General features: G+C 48.6%; 1 protein-coding gene across 3 annotated transcripts; it reads left to right on the forward strand.

Moving 5' to 3' along the window:
• Positions 1-3,534: 3,534 nt before the first annotated feature.
• CNDP2 (carnosine dipeptidase 2) lies at positions 3,535-24,198 on the forward strand. 3 transcript variants are annotated; one of them, XM_008073936.2, is made up of 12 exons: positions 3,535-3,710; positions 4,017-4,162; positions 6,164-6,307; positions 7,632-7,794; positions 10,603-10,691; positions 13,859-14,059; positions 15,930-16,014; positions 17,972-18,132; positions 19,885-20,049; positions 21,363-21,504; positions 21,852-21,999; positions 23,516-24,198. In XM_008073936.2, the coding sequence occupies exons 2-12, from the start codon at positions 4,103-4,105 to the stop codon at positions 23,583-23,585; spliced, it is 1,428 nt and encodes a 475-aa protein (XP_008072127.1). In that variant the 5' UTR covers positions 3,535-3,710; positions 4,017-4,102; the 3' UTR covers positions 23,586-24,198. The 3 variants fall into 3 exon arrangements, with proteins under 3 accessions (XP_008072127.1, XP_021562614.1, XP_008072128.1); XM_008073937.1 differs by lacking the exons at positions 3,535-3,710; positions 7,632-7,794 and having other exon boundaries at positions 4,082-4,162; XM_021706939.1 differs by lacking the exons at positions 3,535-3,710; positions 7,632-7,794; positions 10,603-10,691 and having other exon boundaries at positions 4,038-4,162.
• The last annotated feature ends 185 nt before the right edge of the window (positions 24,199-24,383 follow it).

Below are 24,383 nucleotides of genomic sequence, written 5' to 3' on the forward strand. Positions count from 1 at the left end.
CGCGTCTAATGCGGGCCTGCGTGGCACTTGCTGGTGGGAGTCTTGAGTGTGGCGACCCCAGTTGTAGATAGCGTTGCAGAGAGTGCTGGTCAGTCCCCACGCGCTCCCTGAGAGGCCTGCTGAGAACTCCAGCTTCCCCAGCAAATCCCTTACTCAGAGGCTCCACGGCGGTGTCGCTGGACAGGCATGCCCCAGGTTCAAAGGACCCCGGCCAGGGTCCCCGGCTCCCACAGATTTGAGGCCTGTAGGAGGAAGCCCCTGAGGGGAGACAAAATTCCCTTGCCAGCTTGCTGGTCTGGAGTAGGTCACTTGTTCCATTAGCCTCAGTCTCCTCATCTGTAGAATAGAGACGTGGCCATCGCTTTGCTGGACTCTGATGTGGCCATGTGCTCTTTGAGCTATGGCTGTGGCCATGCTTCCTGGCTTGGGTACCCTCCCCCACCTTGGGGAGGTGAATCTTCTCTGTCTCTCTCTAATTTACTTTTAAATAAACTATGTTTTCTTTCTTTCCTTTTTTTTTTTTTTGAGTCAGTCTCACTTTGTCACCCAGGCTGGAGTACAGTGGCACACTCAGGGCCACTGCGGCCTGGACCTGCTGTACTCAGGTGATCCTTACGCCTCAGCTGTCCAAGTAACCAGAACCACAGCCACTCCACCATGTTCGGCTAATTTTTTTTTTATTTTTTGTGGAGACGAGGTCTCGTTAGGTTGCCCAGGCTGGTGTCAAACCCCTGGGCTCAGGCAATCCGGTTGCCTCTGCCTCCCAGACGTGACCCACGGCGTGATTCAGGTGTTTATTTAATATGTACCAGGATTGGTGGGCAAGGTGAAGGGGGGGAAACCCATGCTGGGGGGGGGGGGGTCCGAGGACACATGGTGAGGAAACTTGAAGTAACAAGGGACAAGGATTGAGATACTCTGAGGTAAAAGAATCATTTGTGTGTGTTGCTCCATGTTCCAGGTGCTGCACATAATTTCTTCTTTCCCTCTCACTAATCTCACTGTTTAAATTACGTTACTGCCCAGCCAGGTGCAGTGGTTCATGCCTGTATTCCTAGCACTTTGAAGGCAGAGAGGCGAGAGCATTGCCACAGCCCAGGGTTCTGAGACCAACCTGAGCAATATGGCAAGAACTTGTCTCTACAATAAATCAAAACATTAGCTGGGTATGGTGGCATAGGCCTGTAGTGCCAACTACTTGGAAGGCTGAGGTGGAAGGATTGCCTGGGCCCAGCAGGTCTAGGTTGCGGTGGCTGTGAGCATGTCACTGCACTCCAGCCTGGGTGACAGAGTGAGACTCCAACTCAAAAAAAAAAACCTTAAATTATGTTACTGCCCATGAACTTTAGATTCCAACAGGGGAGTGAGGCCATCATTTGAAAAGAAAATATTTGTTCTTGTTCAATCCAACTGTTTTTACTTTCATAAGTGGGGCTCTCTGGGGTATATAGAAGTGGTTCTATCTAATGACTTTGGTACTGGGGAAAGAGAAACAGGAATAACCCAGAACTGTTGAGTGGGAAGAAGATAGAACCTGGCCTAACCTGGTTTAACAGGATTAATGGTTAATGTGTGTTGCTTTTTAGTCCAACCCTGATGGCACTGCATAGATAGCAGTACAGTCTGCTCTCTGCTTACTCTCCTTTGATTAATGTTGCAATTCAGCTAATTCTTCATCATGTGGGAAATGCCTCACTAGGTGATTTCATCCCGTATGAACATGGTAGAGTAGTATACTCACACAAACCTAGATGGTACAACCACCACACACCTAGGCTCTATGGTATAGCCTGTTCCTCCTGGGTAGAAACCTGTATAGCCTGCTTTACTGGGTACTGTAGACATTTGTAACACAGTGGTAGATATGTGTGTATCTAAATGTATCTACATGTAGTAAAGGAAATTTTCAACTCCATTATACTCTTATGAGACCACGGTGTTATATGTAGTCTGTTAAGTGGCATGTAGCTATATCTTTGAGTGACTTTGGCTAGAAGGCCATTGGTTAATTTGTCTACAAAGTACATATTAATGAGAATACACCACAGGGAGCTTGGGATTTGTGGTATTTAATAACCAGGAACCCAAATGAAAAGCACCAGGTGTAGTATATTTTCCTGCTAAATGGGGTTTCTTTTCATGTAGACATGTAGCCTCCCTGTGTACATACTTAAAATTCGACTTATTAACTGATAAAAGGCCTGCACAGCATTCATGGACTCTGTCTCACTCACCTTGGCTGAGACAATCTGAGTCAGCTGGGAGATATGTCAGTATTTCATGCTCCATTGCTGGTGTTTGAAGAGGAGGAAGAGGGCCCTTGAAAAGAAAGTGGTTTGATCTCCTACCCATACAGAAATATTTGCTACTTGCAGTGCCCTGTGATTTTATTACCCTGTGCGGCTCAGGTAAATCCTGGACAGCTGCTATACTCTGTGTCACGGTGGACATAAGTCACCTATCTGTGTAGAAATCCCTGTGGAGGCCTGACTCGGTGGCTCAGCCTGTAATCCCAGCATTTTGGGGAGGCTGAGCCAGGTGGATTGCCTGAGCCTGCAGGTTCGAGACCAGCCCAGGCAACTTGGTGAGACTTCATCTCTACAATAAAAATTTTTAAAAGACTGAGCGCAGTGGTTTGTACCTATAATCCCAGCACTTTGGGAGGCCAAAGTGAGAAGATTGCCTGAGCCCACAGGATTGAGACCAGCCTGGGCAACTTGGTGAGACCTCATCTGTACAATAAATTAAAAAATTAGCCGGGCATGGTGGTGTGTGCCTTGTAGTTCCAGTTACTTGGAAGGCTGAGGCGGAAGGATCGCCTGAGCCCAGCCATCGAGGCTGCAGTGGCCATGAGTGTGCCACTATACAAGAATCCCTGTGGAGTCCTATACCAAGAAGGAAAACACTCTTTACTTGCAGTGTGTCAATGCACAGGCGTTTGGCACACCCCAATGCAGAACCACATGACTGCAGTAGGGTCTTGTCACTCCCAGGCTGTGATTCTGAAACACATTGTGTTACTGCAGTACCAAATTTGCTCAGTATGGCAGAAGTTGGAGTCCAGCCCCTGAAATCTGAATTATCAGTTGAAGAAAGGGGAGAGAACCAGTTTTGAAAGTCCCAAAACCAGAACCATTTTTATTTCATATTTTTTCTTTTTCTTTTTTTTTTTTTCTGAATCAGGGTCTTACTGTATAGCCCACTAGAGTGCAGTGGCATAATCTTAGCCCACTGCTGCCTCAGATTCCTGTACTCAAATGATCTTCTGCCTCAGCTTCCTAAGTAACTGGCCCTACAGGCACCCCCACCACATCAAGCTAATTTTTTTATTTTTCTGTAGAGAAATGATCTTGCTATGTTGCCCAAGCTGGTCTCAACTCCTTCGCCCCGCCATGTTCATTCATTTTTAAAACAGTCAAATGATCTATGTTCATCCGTATTTGTAAGGTAGAACAGAGGTTGTTGGGTTTCAAGCATGAAACACTGGGTGTTGAAAAATATGCCCAAAAGGCTGTGCGGTCTTCCTCTTAGTTGGGTTTTTAGGGAGGTTTAAGCTGTTGCCTTTTGGCTCTTTCTGGGCTAAGATCATCAACCTTCTTAAACTGAATTCATCCTGCTTTCCTTGGGCTCTGTCATCTGTGTTGTGGGTTTGTGGCTGCTGAGACAGGATGGCATTTTTACTGGGATCCTTGAAATGACTATAATAGAACGTGGCGAGTTCTCTGTATGCTTTAAAATGTAAAATTGTTTCAGTGCTGTAAATAAACTCTTCATTTTCTTTAGCTTGTCTTGAACTCAGTCCCTCCTTCAGTTACCATTGTACCAGTAGCCATTGGACCCACAATTTTGTATCAGTTTTCCTTCCAGAAAAAGAAGTGAAGATAAAGTTGAGCCTCTGACTGCTTCCCAAAGACTTTTCTCTCCCGAGGCTGCAGTCACTTCCTGGAAAGTCTCGTGACGACCTGAGGGTGTTACAGCCTGACGGAAGGGTAGAACAGTACTTTATAGTTGGAAAGAGTGCCTCCCAGTCAGTTCCTACGAGAGGCAGGACTGAGGATCACTTCCTTTCAAGAATCTTCGAGGTCTGAGTTCTGGTTGAAAGATGACAGCTCTCGGTGCGTTATTCAAGTTCATTGATGAAAATCAGGATCGCTACATTAAGGTAAGGAAATCTTTCATTTGAGTAAGCATTAAATTCTGGTTTAATTCCGTGGAGCTCAGAGAAGCTTTCAGGAAGCTCATGTGAATTATGCCATTTAAATCAAATGTTTAAAATGTTGCCTACAGCCATGTGCCATGGCTCATGCCTGTAATCCCAGCACTTTGGGAGGCTGAGGCAGAAGAATCCCTTAAGTCCAGGAGTTCTAGACCAGCCTGGACAACATAGTAAGACCTAGTCTCTACAAAAAATCAAAACAAAAATTAACCAGTCATGATGACACGTGCCTGTGGTCCCAGTTACTCAGGAGGCTGACACGGGAGCGTCGCTTGAGCCCAGGAGTTGGAGGCTGCGGTAAGCTGTGCTTGTGCCACTGCACTCCAGCCTGGGCAACAGAGTAAAATCCTGCCCTCCCCTCCAAAAATAAATGTTGCCCAGAGATCTGTTCAATCTCTACAATTTCTTGTGGTAATTACAGATTAAGGAACTAGTTTGCATTTAGCAAGTTTGTTCTAAGTGATCCCATCCTGTTATATATTAATCTATTTCCTGATGTTAACTGGAAGAATTATGCTTTAAAGTTATTCCTGGCAGACACGTTTCAGACAAAATCGTTAGAATTCTCATTGTCAAAATAATACTTTAGAAAACTTGAACATTGTCAAGCTGATAAATAAGCAAATTTGGACTGTGACAGCTTTCCACTGCAATTTTGTTAGATTCAGTTACAAACTGGTTTCTGAAACTTGGTACCTTTTATGTTCATGGTGTCTTTTTTGGTTTTTTTGCTTCTTGTTTTTTGACTCAGTCTCACTCTGTCACCTAGGCTGGAGTGCAGTGGCACAGTCTCGGCCACTGCAACCTTCACCTACTGGGCTCAGGTGATTTTTCTGCCTCAGCCTCCCAAGTAGCTGGGACTGCGGGTGTGTGCCACCATGCCTGGCTAATTTTTTTTTATTTATTGTAGCGATAAGGTCTCACCATGTTGCCCAGGCTGGTCTCAAACTCCTGGACTCAGGCAATTGTCTTGCCTTAGCCTCCCAAAGTGCTGGGATTGTCATCCTTATTGGTTAAAAATACACATTCTGATATTTTTTTGTCATGCTCTAGTTCTTGGTACAGGGTCAATACAATCAGTTCTGCAAATCTTTTTTTTTTTTAATTGGAGTCTCACTCCTTCGCCCAGGGTGGAGTACAGTGGCATGCTCATGGCTACCCCAGCATTGACCTGCTAGGCACGCACTACCACCCCTGGCTAACTTTTGATTTTTTATTGTAGAGATGAGTTCTTGCTAAGTTGCCAGTCTCGAACCCACGGGCTCAGGCAGTCACTCACCTCAGCCTCCCAAAGTGCTGGGATTACAGACTGAGCCACCAAGCCCGGCCTTAAATCTTTTTTTAAAATTGGTGTCTCACTCTGTTGCCCAGGCTGGAGTGCAGTGGCATACTCATGGCCACCACAGCCTCGACCTACTGGGCTCAAGTGATCCTTCCACCTCAGCCTCCCAAGTAGCTAGGACTGCAGGTGTGTGCCACCATGCCTGGCTAATTTTTTTTATTTACTATAGAGACAAGTTCTCACCATGTTGCCCAGGCTGGTCCCGAACTCCTGGACTCAGGCAATCGTCCTGCCTTGGCCTCCCAAAGTGCTGGGATTGTCATCCTTAGACATGCACCACCATGCCTGGCTAATTTTTTGATTTATTGTAAAGATGAGATCTCCTTGCCCAGGCTGGTCTCGAACCTTTGAACTCAGGCAGTCCTCCCACTTTGGCCTCCCACAGTGCTGGGATTATAGGCGTGAGCCACTGCACCCAGCCTGTAAATCTTAAATACAAAGCAAATGTAAAAGGTCTGTTCTCCATCTAGTGAACATGTTCTAAATGGAGTGGGCAGAGCTAGTAAGCCAACTTGGTGTGCCTGACACCTGGCAGAATTATGAAAGCCTTTCCTTCTTTACGAATACCTTTTCAGAATCCGTTTTTGCTTCTTTTCCATATACAGAAACTTTCCAAATGGGTGGCCATCCAGAGCGTATCCGCGTGGCCCGAGAAGAGGGGCGAGATCCGGAAGATGATGGAGGTCGCCGCCACAGACGTCAAACAGCTGGGTGGCTCAGTGGAGCTGGTAGACATCGGGAAGCAGAAGGTACAAGTCCACCTTATGTTTCAGAACCACAGATATTCTGCTCAATGGGTTAGTGGGACTCGCAGGTTCTTTTTTTTTTTTTTTCTTTTTTTTTGAGTTGGAGTCTCACTCTGTCGCCCAGACTGGAGTGCAGTGGCCGCTCCCGGCCACCGCGGCCTCGACCCTCTGGGCTCTGGCGATCCTTCTGCCTCAGCCTTCCAAGTAGCTGGAATTACAGGCATGCGCTACCAGCCCGGCCGATTTTTTGATTTATTGTAGAGATGAGGTCTTCAGGCAATCCACTCACTTCAGCTTCCCAAAAGCGCGGGATTACAGGCTGAGCCACCGAGCCCTGCAACTCACAGGTTCTTGACAGATCTTCTGGCCAGGCGTGGTGGCTCACATCTATAATCCCAGTACTTTGAGAGGCCTAGGCGAGAGGATTGCCTAAGCCCACTGGTTCAAGACCAGCCTGGGCAATTTGGCGAGACCTCATCAATTACTTGGAAGGCTGAGGCGGAAGGATCACCTGAGCCCAACAGGGTGAGGCTGCAGTGGCCATGAGCATGCCACTGCACTCTGGCTGGGTGATAATTAAAGATGGAGATGTTGACCTGATGTGGAAGTTGGAAAATGATTTTCCTTCGTCTAGAGGCAGAGAGGGTCCTGGGATACATGCCCCATCCTCATTCTTTACAGGGTTGTGGAATGCCAATATGGCTGAGGGGAGAAAACTCAGAAGGTGTGCCAACCAGCACTGCTCCATTTAGTGTGGTTTAATAGGAATGCCGTTTCTCTATATCTCAGTTCATGGCCCTTTCTGTATAAATTGTTTCAAAAACATACCTTCTGACTAGTTGATTGTAACCATCATTTCAAGAAAATAATAAACTAAGGCTGGGTGCAGTGGCTCACGCCTGTAATCCCAGCACTTTGGGAGGCTGAGGCAGGAGGATTGCTTGAGCCCAGGAGTTCAAGACCAGCCTGGGCAACATAGCGAGACCTTATCTCTACAAAAAAAAGAATGAAATTAATAAACTAAGTTGCATCCCAAACTCAACCTGTGTGACTCGTTCTATGAAAGTTAAAGAAAAATCAGCCCTTGTAAATATATATATATCAAATTGCCCACAGTTGGTAAACATCATTCAGTGTACATAATCTGGAGTGCAGGAAAGCAAAGACATAGTAATGAATGACTCTGCCCAACAATATGATCTTAAACTCCACAGCAGAGACTGACTGGTGAGAGCAGATAAACAAGCTTTTATTTTACTCATGTCTGCTGTAAATACCAAATTTCCTAGACAAAGGCTGACCTCAATTACTTTCCCTTGGACTCCAGCTCCCCGATGGCTCAGAGATTCCACTTCCTCCCATCCTGCTCGGCTCGCTAGGTTCCGACCCACAGAAGAAGACAGTGTGCATTTACGGGCACCTGGACGTGCAGCCCGCAGCCCTGGAGGACGGCTGGGACAGCGAGCCCTTCACGCTGGTGGAGCGAGACGGTGAGGGATCGGGCTCCCTGACGGCCACCTGCTTCCCAGAGGAAGAGACTTACTTACTTGAACATCAGTTCAAGTGCACTTTCACTTTGAGAAAATCACTGATAGTCATTGTTTTTTTTTTTCTTCTTTCCACTGCAGATTCTTTTAACATAAGCTAGACATTGGCACCCAGGACTTTCTTCCGTGTGCCTCGGTCATTGCAACTTTAGGGAGCCTCCCTTGTGGAAACAAGTCCTCCGTGGCCTTGGGTCTACTAGGCTTTCCTTTATGAGTGGCATTTCTTCCCAGAACACACATCTTGAGTTGAGGCAGGGCAGCCCTCAAAAACCTGTCATCTAGAGCCACACTTCGATTTATAGTTCTGCTGTGATGTATTTCAGGAGCTCCACTCTGGAAGGCAAGCGAGACAGCAGCATCCTCCACCCTGTCTGCCCTGGCTAGGGGTGTCCATGTCTCTGCTCTTCCTTGTGTTCTTCCTCATACTAGATGTCCACAGACTTTAGAGGGACTTCCCACAGGCTGGCCTCTCTTCTCTTCCCACCCCTTTGGCATAAAGGTCTTCTGCTTTCATTTCTGAGTTTCCACATGTCCGTATCTGGTCAAAGGCTGTACATAACAGCCTTTGACCAGATAAAGAGCCCTCTTTAGGCCGGGCATGGTGGCTCACTACTATAATTCCAGTACTTTGGGAGGCTGAGGTGAGAGGATTGCCTGAGCCCACAGGTTCAGGACCTGCCTGGGCAACTTGGTGAGACCTCATCTCTACAATACATCAAAAAATGAGCCGGGCATGGTGGCAGGTGCCTGTAATTCCAGCTACTTGGAAGACTGAGACAGAAGGATCGCCTGAGCCCAGTGGGTTGAGGCTGCGGTGGCCGTGAGTGTGCCACTATACTCCAGTCTGGGTGACAAAGTGAGACTCCAGCTCCAAAAAAATTTTTAAAACAGCCTCTTTACTCTTGCCTGTCCCTTGGACTAAGTCCTAGACTCTTCACTAAAGCCTTCAAACTGGATTGTTGTCTGCCTTCAAGCCTTTACTAGCTCAGTGCTGAGCGTGTTCATTACTATGCAGAACTAAAAAATGATTTCACTTTATGAAATTTGATTTCCTGCCCTCCTCATCAGCGCAGGATAATTACTGACCTAGAGTTCATCATAGGATTAACCTTCTGTACACACTCAGGCTCCTCTTAAGTGTCCGGCCCACACGCCCACTCATCCATGCCCTTGCCGCTTGAACGCAGGCTGTCTGTAACAGAATTCCTTCTCTCTGCTCCTTGCCTCCTCTCTTACTGTCCTGTGAATTGCACCATCTCTCCACCACCTATGCTAGCAGCCAGAGCTCTTCTGGTCTCCCCATCCCTGCCAGGCCCTCCCTAGGCCCCACGCTTCCCACGTTGAAGTCCTCCCCACTGCCCGTTTCACTGCTGGGTCCTGCTCCCCCTTCAGGCCTTTGCTGTCCCCTTCCTCTTCTGTGCTGCTCCCACAGTGACCTCAACATGACACTTCTGTCCTTGACCCCTCCGATAAGATTCAAGATGGTCCCTCCTACCCCCTGGCCCCCCTCTTCCCTCCCTGCAAGCTTATAAAAGGAAACTCCCTGTGGATGGTGCCTTCAGCCTCAGAGTACTGTGAGTTAGGTCACATTGAAACTGCCAGGCAGCCAGGCTCGGTGGCTCAGCCTGTAATCCCATGCCTTCAGGAGGCTGAGGTGAGTGGATTGCCTGAGCCCGCGGGCTCAAGACCCACCTGGGCAGTGAGACCTCATCTCTACAATAAATCAAAAAATCAGCCGGGCGTGGTAGCGCGCACCTGTAGTTCCAGCTACTTAGAAGTCTGAGGCGGAAGGATCGCCAGAGCCCAGCAAGTCAAGGCTGCGGTGGCCGGGAGCGGCCACTGCCCTCCAGTCTGGGTGACAGAGTGAGACTCCAACTCAAAAAAAAAAAAAAGAAACTGCCAGGCCTTGGGAGCCCAAGTAGTAAGATGGCAGAAGATGCCAGGGTGACCGACGAAAGCCAGAGTAGCTGAGCCCTGAGTGGTGGGGCCATGGTAGGACCATGGCAGTCCGTGGCAGGGCCACGTTCCTCTTAGCCGTGCTGAGCCAGTCCTGCCTGGTTTCCATGAGGCCACCACTGAGTTGGTTGCCAAAGGAGAAGCAGGGTCTGGGCTTATCTTCTGAGTGTCGTTGATTATGACAGCCTTCCCAAAGAGAGTGTGGAGAGGGGACTACTGTGACTGATCACTCTCATTAGAAGTAACACTAGGTCCTGTGGTTTTCAAGATGATAAGAAATAAATAGGGAATAAATAATACAAACATTAAGTTCTGTTCTTTACCAAACTAGTTGTCAAAATCAGGGTGGGGGGTGAGACTGGTAATGCTTTTTTGATAATAATGCCTCGTGGGTTCTAGATTGACTGGGCTTCCCTTTCTCCCAGGCATAAACAGGTTTTAATGAACTCCTCAGCTGGCAGTGACTTCCTAGAACTGGGTCCTAAGTCCCACTCTGACCCAGCAGGAATGCCCTGCTGACTGCTGAGACCAGCAGGGGAGGAAGAGGGTCACTTGGGAGCATCCACCCTACCTGCCTATTTGGTTATGGTGAATCGTCGGGCAAAGTCTAGGAATAGTGTTGGATAGAGACTGAGGCTACTGATTGAATGAAAGCGGGACTCCTAACTGGAAGGGGAAGTGTCACTCAGCCAGCCATGTGTGGTCAGCTAAGGTATCATCAGAAGTTCCCTTGAGATGTACTTCTTGTGGTTTCATTGTGGTCATAACATCACGGATGTGCTGATGCTGTTCCAGGCAAGCTGTATGGGAGAGGCGCGACTGACGACAAGGGGCCAGTGGCCGGCTGGATTAACGCCCTGGAAGCTTTTCAGAAAACCAACCAGGTACGCCTCCCACGCCAGGGTCTGCCCAACTCCTGGGCTCTGTCTGAGCAGCACAGAGAAGACCTCTGTCTACACAGCAGCTGCTGAAGGTCCCTGGGAGCAGGGAAGCTCCCCAAACCATGCCCAGCACAGGGAACTCTGGTTTCAGATAGCAGCTTTGCTTTCCAGCTTTAGGAAACATTAAAAGTGCAATTGTTTTATAGATGCTCAAAGGTTATAATATATCATGATAAAGTAAGAATGAGATAAGTGGGGTTTTTTGCGTGCGGGGTGGAGGGGTGCCAGGGTCTCAATCTGGCACCCGGGCTGAAATGCAGTGATACAATCACAGCTAACCTTCTGGGCTCAGACAACCCTCCCACCTCAGTCTCCCAAGTAGTTGGGACTATGCCAGAGGCCAGCTCCGGGGGGTTCACGGGGACCCGAGAAGGAGGTGTGATGACGCGAAGGAAGGAGGAGTCGTGACCAGAGTTTCTTCAGGCACTCTGGCAATCAAACATACCAGGTTGCGTTTATTTATAGTAAATTATAAATTAATCATTTTTTATGGTTATACAATCACAAAATGATTTCATTATTTTGTCACTGACACTGCATGTTCTCATGTCTTACAAGATTTATTATAAAGTTAATAATTAATACAACTTCCCCATAAGCCCAAAACCAGTTTTTGTGGTTATCACTACCACCACCTGCTGAACTATTAACCTCATAAACTTAGCATCCTAGTTCATGAAAATATATAATTTTCTATAAGGAAAATAAAAGGTAAAAAGGGGCGATCAGCTATTAAAGCAATAATATGTGGGTTCACACAAAGCTTACTTCATCTGTTCTAAGTATTCCTAACTTATTTTTATAACTAAACAAAAAGCAAAAGGTCATCATACTAAATATATCGAGCTTAGCTAATTATATCTATTCTCACAATCTTTATTGCATAATAGCTACATTTAATTTTCTTATACCATTGGTTTACTTTGTAGCGAGTTTTTATTTTCTATGCTTTTAGAATTAAACACCATGGTGGGCTACTATGTTTAATTCTTTCCCAGAGAGACAGAGAGTTCCATTTAACACATCTGCCATCTACCCAAGCCCACCTAACCATATCTTCATCATAAGCTCCAGTATAAGGTAAAGGAGGATCAAGCCACGATAAATCTTGCGTGCTGCTTCTACCCCTATGGGCCTACCAAACTCTACCATTAATATTATATCCCACATGTTGTCTTGCTCTAATAGTAGGTAAGGGCTTAGGGGCTTTATTTTTTGGAGTTCCGGTCTTATGACTAATCTGATGTTTAACTATACCTATGTTATCTGTAACAGTTTTTACCTCAGTTTCTGTTAATTCCTTATGTCACAACTTTAATAGAAAATCTCCAAGTGTTTGTTTCATTTGCCATACAGTTAAAGGTACATTTTGTTGCAGTGGATGTTACAGTAATTGGTTCTATTGGCGGTTTGGTCGTCATGACCTCTCCTGTTCTTATTTGTATTTCCTGAGGCGTAACTGATGTTGAAACATTGACTGCTTTATTACTGGCATTGTAGACACTGTACCCTTCAATTCTGATCACATTATTCTTTTTCCGAGGGAGATTGAAACATATTATTCTGTAAGACAGGAGGATAACAATATAATGGGAATAACCAGGCGACCAGGAGTCACAGGGCAGCTATGCAGAACTTTCCTCAAGACTTTCCATGGGGCCTTGCCACACACACGGATCCCCTCTGGGACTTTGCCTTCCAGGGGGGTGTCTTCATTTGGTTCCCATGCTGAGCCCCGGATTGTCATGGCCTCCACCAGGGCTACAGGCATGCACCACCACGCCTGGCTAATTCTTTGATTTTTATAGAGACGAGGTCTCACTATGTTGCCCAGGCTAGATCTTGAACTTTTGGGCTCAAGCAATCCTCTCACCTCAGCCTCCCAAGTGCTAGGATTACAAGCATGAGCCACTGCATTCTGACCAAGATAAGTGCTTTTGTCAAAACACAGAAGGTTAGATCTGAAAAGGGTCTCCCACTCTCTGGTCCAGGCGTCATTTACTCAATGGGGAAGTGACACCCAGAGCCACCCAGTCTGGCCTGACCCACGGCCAACCCTGCATGCTGGGCACAGGAACTAGGAAGCCTCATGCACTCCTAGGTACCATGGAGCCCGCTGCCTCAGCTGTGATGGAGACATCTTGAGTCTGGGGCAACTGAGGGTAGGGGTGACTGTGTACAGGGCAGAGGCCCTGTGAAAGATTTCATGTGAGGGGAGAAAAGGAGGAGGACAGCAGGGAAGAAGCACATCTACTGAATAGAGCTATCTGGAGGAAGTCTGGATGGGGTTTTTGGGGGTTTTTTTTGAGTCAGTGTCTCACTATGTTGCCCAGACTGGAGTGCAGTGGCGTGATCATGGCTCACCACAGCCACAACCTCCTAGACTCAGGCAATCCTGCTACAGCCTTCCGAATAGCTCCAACTATAGGGCTACACCACCATGCCCAGCTAATTTTTTTATTTTTGTTGTAGAGATGAGGTCTCATTATGTTACCCAAGCTGTTCTTTATCTTCTGGGCTCAAGCAGTCCGGGTGATCTTGAACTAGAACTTGGCAGACCTGAGTCTATATTTGGGACATTCCATTCCTTAACCTGTGTGTCCTTTGGTGAGTCACCCTGCTTCCTGTGCAGCTTCATTTTTTCATCTTGCGGGAGGGGGGGATCAGGAAGCACCTGGAAAACCACAAAGCACAATCAAGGCACACAGTGAAGTGTTGGATTGTCACACTGGCTAAGGAGAGCAGCCTCTTATGTACACAGAGCGCAATGGGGGTGACATGAGGGGACTGTCTCAGGGAAAAAGTGTCTTGTTCGCTCTTCCCTGTGCTAGTAGGCTCCAGTGGTGTCAGTGATGTTCTTGTGTCACAGCCTTTATTTTGGGGGAAGCAGCATGGGCTTTCCCAGAAGCTCTCCTTACTCATGCTGGGTGGTTGCAGGGAGCCTTCAGTGAGGATGTAACTGCGGCATGTCATGAAGAGCCCTGCCTGCCCAGACTGAATGAGGCAGTGGCCGGAAGCCACACAGCGGACCATGTGTTGGTTTGGAGGAGCTCAGATATTCTAGAAGGACAGCAGAGCTGAGTACCACTCACACGATTTTCTTCTCCCAGGAGATCCCTGTCAATGTCCGCTTCTGCCTCGAGGGCATGGAGGAATCTGGCTCTGAAGGCCTGGACGACCTGATTTTTGACCAGAAAGACAAATTCTTTAAAGACGTGGACTATGTCTGCATTTCTGACAATTACTGGCTGGGAAAGAAGAAGCCCTGCATCACATACGGTCTCAGGGGCATTTGCTACTTTTTCATTGAGGTAAAGTGATGATGAGTCCTATGGGTGTTGTTTCGTTTTTCACAAATGCCTATGTCCCCTTGTTCTTCTGTACCCCAAAGTAGGCAGGTAGCCAGCAATTGGGCACAGGGAAGGAGAGGAGCGAGTTTGCGTAGAGCCCCAGTTCTGAGCTTCCACAAACCATAGAAAGACTACAGGTGTGGACAGACACGCTTCCAATAATCAGTTAATTCCACAGCAACAACAAACTGGGATAGTATTATTTGTAATAGTGCCTTGGAGCAGTCAAGAGAGAATAAATGCTAATCTGTTTATGAAGACGCAGGCATACACAAAGCATTTTAGAAACATTTTCTTTTAAAAGTTGAGATATTTATACTTTATTTATTTACGTATTTATTTAACTCAGGGTCTTGCTTTGTTGCCCAGACTGTAATGCAGTGGCACACAGCCTCAACCTCTTGGGCTCAGGTGATCCTTCTGCCTCATCTTCCCAAACAGCTGGGACTATAGACATGTGCCAAAACACCCAGCTAGTTTTTTAAATTTTTTTTGTAGGACGAGGTCTCACTATGTTTCCCAGGCTCATCTTGAACTCCTGGGCTCAAGCAGTCCTACCTTGTCCTCCCAAAGTGCTAAGATTACAGGCATGAGCCTCTGCACCTGACCAGAATATCTATACTTAAGCACTTAAGCTCTTATCTCATGACTGATTGACCTGGAGAACATGAGCCCCTGAACTACATAAAAAGAAACCTAGGCAGGGTGGAGCATGGGAGAGGCTAGGCCTGGGCCAGATTCTGTCATGTACTGGCTGGTGGTGATCTCCCAAGTGAGGGCTAGAGCCTGTGCCCACAGGGTGACTGTGGTGAGCAAATTAGATCCTGTCTGGAAATCGTTTATTACCTGGACAGTGCTAGACAGCATTACAGTTACCGCCTTGAGCACTCACTCCGGGCAAAGCACCGTCCTATGGTTTACAGGTGACCCAACAATCCCCAGTGATGGAATCCTCTTCCCATTTACATGTGAGGGCAGCACACAGTGGTGGCTGCCTTACCCTGGGTGTACAACTAGCCGGTGACGAGGTAACACCTGAACCCAGGTCCTCTGTCTCCAGGTGCATGTTGGTTGTTATTCACATTGGGTGCTCCCCTCTCAGGGGAGGTGTGCTGAATCTTCATGAAAATTCTAGAAAAGGCTCTGAGTAGAGAGCTTGCCCTGTGGCATACTTGTATCTATAGTTAGTGTATCTAGATTACCTATGGCTCTCATAACCAGGTTACTGTGGTTGACAGTCCCAGTTTGCCTGTCCTTAGCATTCCCACTTTCACTGTCCCTAGCATTCCAGGTTTACCAGGGGCTGGCATTTCCAGTTTACTTGGGACTGGCATTCCTGGTTTACCTGTCCCTGGCATACCCAGTTTACCTGTCCCTAGCATTTCTGGCTGACCCTTCCCTAGCATCCCCAGCTTACCTGTCCCTAGCATGCCTAGTTTACCTATCCCTAGCATTCCCAGTGTACCTGGGGCTGGAATTCCTGGTTTATTGTCCCTAGCTTTGCCGGTTTACCTGTGGTTAGCACTTCCAGTTTCCTGTCCCTAGCATTCCCAGTTGACCTGTCCCTAGCATTACTGGTTTACCTGTAGTTAGCATTCCCACTTTACCTGAGGTAAGCATTCCCAGTTAACCTGTGGTTGGCATATCCAAAAGTATTTTTTGTTTCTGCCTAAGTTTTTAATTTGGGAAATGCCTTGCTTGGTTCCTTGAGGGGAGCCAAGATTTGGAAAATCATCAGGTCTCATGAATGCTCTTTGTTCAATTCACTGTCACTTGATAGGAATAAGCTCCCACGAAGCAGCCCAATAAAGTGGCCTTTGTTTGTGTCCAGGTGGAATGCAGCGACAAAGACCTCCACTCCGGGGTGTACGGGGGCTCAGTGCACGAGGCCATGACCGATCTCATTTTGCTGATGGGTGAGCATGACAGCATTCAGGCACCATGTGGGGGCTGGGAGAGTGGGCATCATTCCAGGCTGTCTGTCCCTGGCACTTGGGGCATCCTGGGGTCCTGCAGAACCAGCTTCGCTGTTTCTGACCACTCCTGCCCCTCTCCCACCCCCTTGTCCCTGTAGGAGGCCCTGGCCTTCCTCTCTGCAACTGCAGCCCTCCCATGCTTGTCAGCACCTGGTGAAGCCCTGCCTGGCCTCCAGCATCCAGCTCAGATACCCCAGGCCTGTCTGGCTGGTCCCCTTGAGTCCCATGGCCCTGTCCTTCCTCTGGACACTGTCATATTTGAAACTCTCACTGTCATATTTGAAAAAACTTTGGTTTTTACATTATAACTGGCCACATCTAAGGCCCTACCTGATCAGCTCTTTTTTTATTTTTGTTTTTGAGTTGGAGTCTCACTCTGTCGCCCAGGCTGGAGTGCAGTGGCATGTTCATGGCCACTGCAGCCTCAACCTGCTGGGTTCAGGCCATCTTTCCACCTCAGCCTTCCAAGTAGCTGGAATTACAGGTGTGCACCACCATGCCTAGCTAATTTTTTCATTTATTATAGAGATGAGTTTTCACCAGTTTGCCCAGGCTGATCTCAAACCCCTGGGCTCAGACAATCCTCTCACCTCTGCCTCCCAAAGTGCTGGGATTACAGGCATGAGCCACTGTGTCTGGCTTGATCAGCTCTTTGAGAGCTAGAGCTGTATCTGCTATTTCTGGGGTCTTCCTGCTCTCAGGCTAAACACAGCCCCTCCTGCCCATGTGGTCCTGCAAGCTTGCTTTTCTTCCCCTTCAGGGTAATAGCACCCTATGCGATGTCACATAGTCTTTGGGATTGGGGTCTACTCTGTCCCTCTCAGTTTTCCCTCCTCAGCTCAAGAGCAGCTTGTTTCTTGTGGAATGCATATTAAAAAGAAATATGGGACTGAACGTGGTAACTCACTCCTATAATCCGAGCACTTTGGGAGGCCAAGGTGAGAGGATTGCCTGAGCCCATGAGTTTGAGACCAGCCTGGGCAACTTGGCAAGACCTCATCTCTACAATAATTAAGAAAAATTATCCAGGCACAATGGCACATGTCTTTAGTTCCAGCTACTTAGAAGGCTGCGGCGGAAGGATCACCTGAACCCAGCTGGTCAAAGTTGTGTGGCTGTTGAGCATGCCAGTGCACTTCAGCTTGGGTGACAGAGTGAGACTCTGACTCAAAAAATAAAAGAAGGCTGGGCTCGGTGGCTCAGCGTGTAATCCCAGCACTTTGGGAGGCTGAGGCAAGTGGATTACCTGAGCCCACAGGTTTAAGACCAGCCTAGGCAACTCAATGAGACCTCGTCTCTACAATAAAAAAAAAAATTAGCTGGGTATGATAGCATACACCTGTAGTTCTGGCTACTTGGAAGGCTGAGGCAGAAGAATCGCCAGAGCCCAGCAGGTCGGCGCTGGGGTGACCTTGAGCATGCTACTGCACCCCAGCCTGGGCTATGGATGGAGACTGACTCAAAAAAATAAATAAATAACATAAAAATAAAAGAAATATGGGACAGTGTGATGGTTAGAGTGAGCCTGCTTGGAGCTAGTCTGCCTGGTCTGTGACCAAGGACAGTTTACTTCCCCCATCTGTTCCTCAGTCTCTTTTTCTGAGAAATGGGGATGATGGCACTACCCTCCTCATGGAGCCTTTGTGGTGACTAAATCACTCATCAAGCTGAAGTCACTAGACAGTGCCTGCAAGATGTGTGCTTGGGACATGTCACCTCGTGCGTCATTCCATGAGATGGGTCACAGCTGCTCTTGGGCCCCTTCCTCAGCCACATGACCCCAAAGCCTGAGCTGTGTGTCTCTCCCGAGCTTGACTCCCCAGAGTCCGCCCAGGGAAGATCACCCGTCTTGGCATGGCCTCTTCTGAGCATTATAATCCTCTGCCGCTCTCCTCAGGCTCCCTGGTTGACAAGAAGGGGACCATCTTGATCCCTGGCATCAACGAGGCTGTGGCCGCCATGACTGAGGAGGAACACAAGCTCTACGATGACATCGACTTCGATGTGGAGGAGTTTGCCAAGGACGTGGGGGCACAGACACTCCTGCACAGCTGCAAGGTGCTCACTTGGGGCCTCACCCCTGCTGCCCTTGGGGTATTGGCATGACGTGGATGTCTACCAGGCTCTGTCACCTATTCGTATCAGGGAATTCCCAAAGGAAGGGGCTGGAGCATTAGGCACACAAGTTGTCAGATGGTACAGACATTCAGAGAGCGGAACATGCCCAGGTCACGAGCTGTTACCTCTTTTAAAATGTCAAAATCATAGGCCAGGCACAGTAGCTCATGCCTATAATCCCAGCACTTTGGGAGGCCGAAGCTGAAGGATTGCTTGAGCCCAAGGGTTCAAGACCAACCTAGTCAACACAGTGAGACCTTGTCTCTACAAAATAATCAAAAAATTAGCCAGGTGTGGTGGCACATGCCTGTAGTCCCAGCTACTTGGAAAGCTGAGGTAGGAGGATTTGCCTGAACCCAGGAGGTCGAAGCTGCAGTGAACCATGATTGTGTCACTGTACTCCAGCCTGGTTGACGGAGTGAGACTCTGGGCATATATATGAATGACCCTGATTGGAATATATTTTTATATATATATTTGCATTTGTAGGTAATCTCTTCACTCCTAGTCCCAGAGGTCTTTAAGTCACCCCAGAGCAGATGTGAAGGCCTGTAAGCTGCCAAGGAGCTCCATGGACATCCTAGGAGGCAGAGAGCCCAGCAAGGGTCTGAGGAGAGTCTCTGGGGTTATCCTAGGAGGCAGAGAGCTGGCAAGGGTCTGAGCTTATTGGATCCAGTGTAGGGCACGATTACAGGGGTTGTTGTCAGAGCTGGGAGATCTGGGAGTCTGTTGCAGGTGTGGAGCCCTGGCTGGTCATGGGGATGAGGGTTGGGAGGATATCTTGGACACACAACACCTTGGGAGGGTCCTCCAGAATAGGAAGAGAAGGGTCTCACAGGCAGCAACTGGTTGGTAATACTGTGGACCAGGAGAGGTGAGGCACGGGCGAGATGGGCCTGGGAGGGTTGGGTCTGGACAGACTTCGTTCTTCCTGCCCTGTTCCCTTCAGGTTGGTGTTTGCTTTTATGTAGGGCTTTTTAGGGCCTTGTATATTCCTTCCAGATGTCACCGATCAATTTGGTTCATAAGCAAGAAGTCTATATGTTACGTGGCTAAGTCACTGGGGAACCTTCTGGAAGCCCCTTTTGGGTGGCTGCAGATACTCTCCTGACTAATCTGCTGCTGCTGGGATACAGCATAGAAGATTCATAGTATCGGCTGTGTGCTTAGAAAACAGACTGCTTCCTGCCTATCCCCTTGGTGAGGGTGATGGTGTCTGTGGGTTCACAGGGCCATGCCAGGATGTGGTGGTGAGCCTGGCACTCTCCTCCCAGTAGAAACAAGCCCTACATCCTGTGTCCTGTGGGGCTGGTAGGGGTCTGGCATGGCCTGTGTTGTGTCCCTTCTTCATCCTGGTGCCTCTGGCCTGTCAGGAGCTCTGATGTATGTGGAACAGTGACACCAGGTTCCGCAGGCACTCAATAACCAGCTGTGGCTTCCTCATTTTGCTGGGTGAGCCTAAGCTATCCACTTTGTGGCAAGAGGCAATGGTATGCCACGCCCAAGGCTGTGCTATGCCATAGCAGTTCCAGAGCGTGTTTGCGACAGGGTCTCTACCTCCTGCCTATGGTTGTCAGGACCCCTGTCCCTATACAGCCGAGTTCCCAGACAATATGCCCGCCTTCCAGGGAGTAGACAGGGCTGGCGCTGAGCACCTGAGCTGCCCCCTAATCTTCCTATCATTTTCTGCAGAAAGATATCCTCATGCACCGATGGAGGTACCCATCCCTCTCCCTCCACGGCATCGAGGGCGCCTTCTCTGGATCAGGGGCCAAGACCGTGATTCCTAGGAAGGTGGTTGGCAAGTTCTCCATCAGGCTCGTGCCAGATATGACCCCAGAAGTCGTCAGTGAGCAGGCATGTGGGGCCAGGGACACGGTGTGAGGGCTGAGGGCTTCTGTGGGACCTGGAGACACAGGCTGGGAGCCAAGAGCCATTGTGTCTCCTCAGAATCTTAGGTAACAAGAGGATTTTACTCAGGCAAACACCCAGGCCCAACCCTGTATCTCTACTTCCTGGCTCTGGCCTGTTCGATAATTACTGCAATGAGCAATTCAGAAACTTATCAAAGTTACAGGCCAAAATAATAAGCATCACAAGAAAGTGACCTTTGTGACTGCTGAGGCATGCTGAAATCTGACCTCTGGCCTCACTCCAAGGCTCCAGGTCGCATGCTGACTTTGAGCCAAATGTGTTCTGGCCAGTCCTGGGGAGCTGCCCTCACTGTGGTGACAAGTTGAGGGGGTACGTTGGTGGCTGCAGATCAGCCAGGCTCTGACCAGCCACCTCCTCATCTGGGAAGAGTTCATGAAAGACAAAGTCATCGTTTTCCCTACTGGGAAGGGGAGACTGAGGCCTGCTCTCCATGCTGAATCTGGGATTTTGTCACAAGGAGGTATCCCTGGGTCACCTGGCTCCGTCTTAGGTCTAGATAAAACTGAGTTTGTGGTCATTTTTATAAAGTGTCTTAGTTTGCTTGGACTGCTGTAATAAATATCACAGGTTGCCTTAAGTGACGGAAGTGTATTTCTTACAGTTTTGAAGCTGGAAAGTCCCAGGATCAAGGTGGTGGCAGTGTATCTGTAGAGGGCTCTTTTCCTGGCCTGCAGATGGCAGCCTCCTCACTGTGTCCTCTCCTGGCAGAGAGAGAGGCAGCAAGCTCTCTGGTGTCTCTTGTAACCCAGTCAGGGTTCTTACCCTTATTATTTCCATTAATTCTATCTCCAAATACAGTCATATTGGGGTTTAGGCTTTAATATATGAATGGGGGTGGGGGGCACATGATGTCTATAACATAAAGCAAGTCAGGGAACATTGTTCTTAAGCCTAATTGGAATAATCTATATAAAAAAGGATGGATTACTTGAAATTAAGGTATTACCTTTTACCTTCAAATAGCTGAATTTTGTTGATAGTGTCCTTTTCTGTTATTATAGTTATACAGTTCAGTATTAAGCAACAGAAAGTGATACTCATTGTAGACTGATTGTAGGCTTGTTGTAAACCCACTGTGTAGACTCAGTGTAGGTTCATTATAGACTCATCGTAGACCCAGTGTAGACTCATAAATCCATTGTAAGCCCACTGTAGCAGACTAGTAGCAGTTCACTAGCACTGGATCAGCTGCCAAGCTTGTAAAACACTGTGTGTCTCTTCTGTTTGTGGTTTAGGTTACAAGCTACCTGACTAAGAAGTTTGCTGAACTACACAGCCCCAACAAGTTCAAGGTGTACATGGGCCATGGTGGGAAGCCCTGGGTATCTGACTTCAACCATCCTCATTACATGGCTGGAAGGAGAGCCCTGAAAACAGGTTGGACTCTCTTGAGGATGCATGCCAGGACCCTTAGTGTCTCTGATAGGAATCAGTTGTATCCTATGGGCACATGACTGTGTCAATGATTCTCTGTTGTGTCATACAGGTACAATAACTGCACCAGAGATACTCTGGTATCTCATGGGTGCATAGCTATGTCAGCGATACTACGGAGAGCCAGTGTGTAGGGTGGGTCTGGGTCCCTAACTGACCTTGAGCACTGGGTCCCTGTCCCCAGGGCCTCGCACCAGGTCTGACTCAGTGCCGCTGAGCAGTTCATCCGTGAGGGACCCCCCGGCCTCAATGCCCCATGTTCACCATTTATTTTATTCTATTTCTCCCAGTTTTTGGTGTTGAACCAGACTTGACCAGGGAAGGCGGCAGTATTCCTGTGACCCTGACCTTTCAGGAGGCCACAGGCAAGAATGTCATGCTCTTGCCTGTGGGGTCAGCAGACGACGGCGCTCACTCTCAGAATGAAAAGCTTAACAGGTGAGACTCCAGGGCTTCGGGCCTGGGGCCCCTTTAACCCCCATTTCCTCCACGCCTCCTCATGTGCTGTTCCCAAGAGAAGCAAGCAGGAGGCGGGCAGCTCTGGGACCACCCCTCCTACCATGTGTATTTGGGGTGGGGACAACTTCTGACAACAGGCCAGGTAAGGCCTTGGACAGGTAGCCATGTGTAAAAACAAGGTTCAGCCAGGGGTCTGTGTTTACCTCTGTACTTTATCTACCACTCAAAGCCCCCTCTACTTTTCTTTTTGAAAAACTATAATGCCATTGCCAACTACATGCATTGCTAGTTTTTGTTTGTGTTTGCTTTTTTGAGTTATTTTGAGTCAGAATCTCACTCTGTCACCCAGGCTGGAGTGCAGTGGTATAATCACAGCTCACTGCAACGTCGACCTCCTGGGTTCAGGTGATCCTTCTACTTCAGCCTCCCTCCTGAGCAGCTGGGACTGTGGGTGCACACCAACACAACCAGTTCATTTGGGGGGTGGGAAGAGAGAAGAGATCTTTCTGTGTTGCCTAGGCTAGTCTTGAAACTTCTGGACTCAGACCAGGTGCAGTGGCTCATGCTAATAGTCCTAGCACTTTGAGAGGCCGAGGTGAGAGGATTGCCTGAGTCCACAAGTTCGTGATCAGCCTGGGCAACTTGGTGAGACCCCCCCCCCATCTCCACAACAAATCAAAAAGTTAGCCAGGCGTGGTAGCATGTGCCTATAACTCCAGCTGCTTGGAAGACTGAGACGGAGGGATCACCTGAGCCCAGCAGGTCAAGGCTGTGGTGGCCAGGAGCATGCCACCGCCCTCCAACCTGGGTGACAGAGTGAGACTCCTACTCAAAAAACAAGAAAAGGAAATTTCTGGACTCAAGCAGTTCTTCCACCTCAGCTTCCCAAAGTGCTGGGATTATAGGCATGAGCCACTGCGCCCAGTCACTTTTATACATTCCTGACATGGCAGGCATAATGGAGATTCTTGTCACCAATAGGGAAGGGGACGGCCTCTGAGAGAGCAGCTCTAGGAGAGGCCCAAGCAGGCAGGGGGACCAACGGAAAGTTGAGAGAGAGGCTTGTGGCCCCCAGAACTGAGAGGAGGACAAAACACAAGGACCCATCTTCTTGAAGTAATGGAAATAAACAGTCAGGGACTAAGAGGCAGAGACACTGCAGCGGGGTGGGTAGAGACCTGGTTGTGAGGACATGAGTAGAGGCCTAGTTTTCAGAAACAAACCAACAACAGGCAGGGCCCAAGGTCAAGGCCCTCTCCCTAGGGCACTAGGGGAGACCCCTACCATTCCCAAGATCCCTAGGTTGGGTCCCCAGGGTGGACAGTCAGACTGAATCTGTACTTGAGACGAGGGGGCCGAGTTCTAAAGGCAAACAGGACCCAGGGCACCAAGCCAGAGTAGGTGGCGCTCCCCAGAAAGAATGCAGCGTGTGCCCGGGCCTGGAGAAATCACCTGTGCCTGAGTGTTGATGTAATATTGCGTTCTTCTCCACCAGACATAACTACATAGAAGGAACCAAGATGTTGGCTGCGTACCTGTGTGAGGTGTCTCAGCTGAAAGACTGAGGCCGGCTTCCACGTGCACCTCCCACCAGAAAGAATCCTGCCCTCGCCCTGTGTCCTGGCCCTCTTCCAACTTGCTCAGGAAAGCAGTAGCTCCTCCTCCCCACTCCCCTCTCCCAGTTTCTCTTGCCAGGTCATACACAGACTTCCAAGAGCCGATGCAAGTGTGTCCAGCTATCTCCTGGGTGGAGTTCCCTGTACCAGGCTTATCAGTGACCCTGAGTGACAGCTGGACACCCTGGGTGGGTCCTCAGAGAGGTCAGTATGACTTGGCCTCTGGGAAAAAAGCCAAGGTCCAAAAGCACAAGTTCTCCTGTGGAAAGTTCTGGTTGTCATCATATTGGGAGAGAGGACTTGATGCTTTCCACCTCCCGTCTCTGCCTCTGTCCTGAGTGACACACACCTGAGATGTTGGGAAAGGAAATGAGGGGAGGAATGAGGGACCCTTTTTGACCCCTCACTATCTGTGGGTCCTGTCCTTTTCTTGAAACCTTGACTGTTACTGGCACATCCCGTCTTCTCTTTATCATGAGCCCTCAAAACCTAACTCAACTGGAAGGGTTGTTTTGTTTCCATCTGTGCTGCAAAATAAAAAGTCAAAATGAAGCCTCCAAAAGAGCTGCTGCCCTCTGACTCGCTCATGAAGCACACATGGGGCCTGTGGTGTCGGGTTGAATGTGTCGGCTCAAGGCAGCAGGCAGTGGGCAAGGCCCTAGAAACAGCACTCGGGTCTCAGCCATGCTCCCTCCCTGTCCACACAGTGGTGGCAACTCGCTTATCACTCCCTGAGTGTTCAGAGAC

This window comes from Carlito syrichta, unplaced genomic scaffold, assembly GCF_000164805.1.
Source record: "Carlito syrichta isolate Samal-C Ts95f unplaced genomic scaffold, Tarsius_syrichta-2.0.1 Scaffold316215, whole genome shotgun sequence".
Taxonomy (NCBI): Eukaryota; Metazoa; Chordata; class Mammalia; order Primates; family Tarsiidae; genus Carlito; species Carlito syrichta.

Excerpts from the sequence above, each read along its gene's own strand:
- CNDP2 (XM_008073936.2), top strand. The coding sequence starts at position 4,103 with ATGACAGCTCTCGGTGCGTTATTCAAGTTCATTGATGAAAATCAGGAT. Across the intron at positions 14,060-15,929 it reads TTTGCTACTTTTTCATTGAG|GTGGAATGCAGCGACAAAGA; the intron begins GTAAAGTGATGA and ends GTTTGTGTCCAG. Across the intron at positions 18,133-19,884 it reads CACTCCTGCACAGCTGCAAG|AAAGATATCCTCATGCACCG; the intron begins GTGCTCACTTGG and ends CATTTTCTGCAG.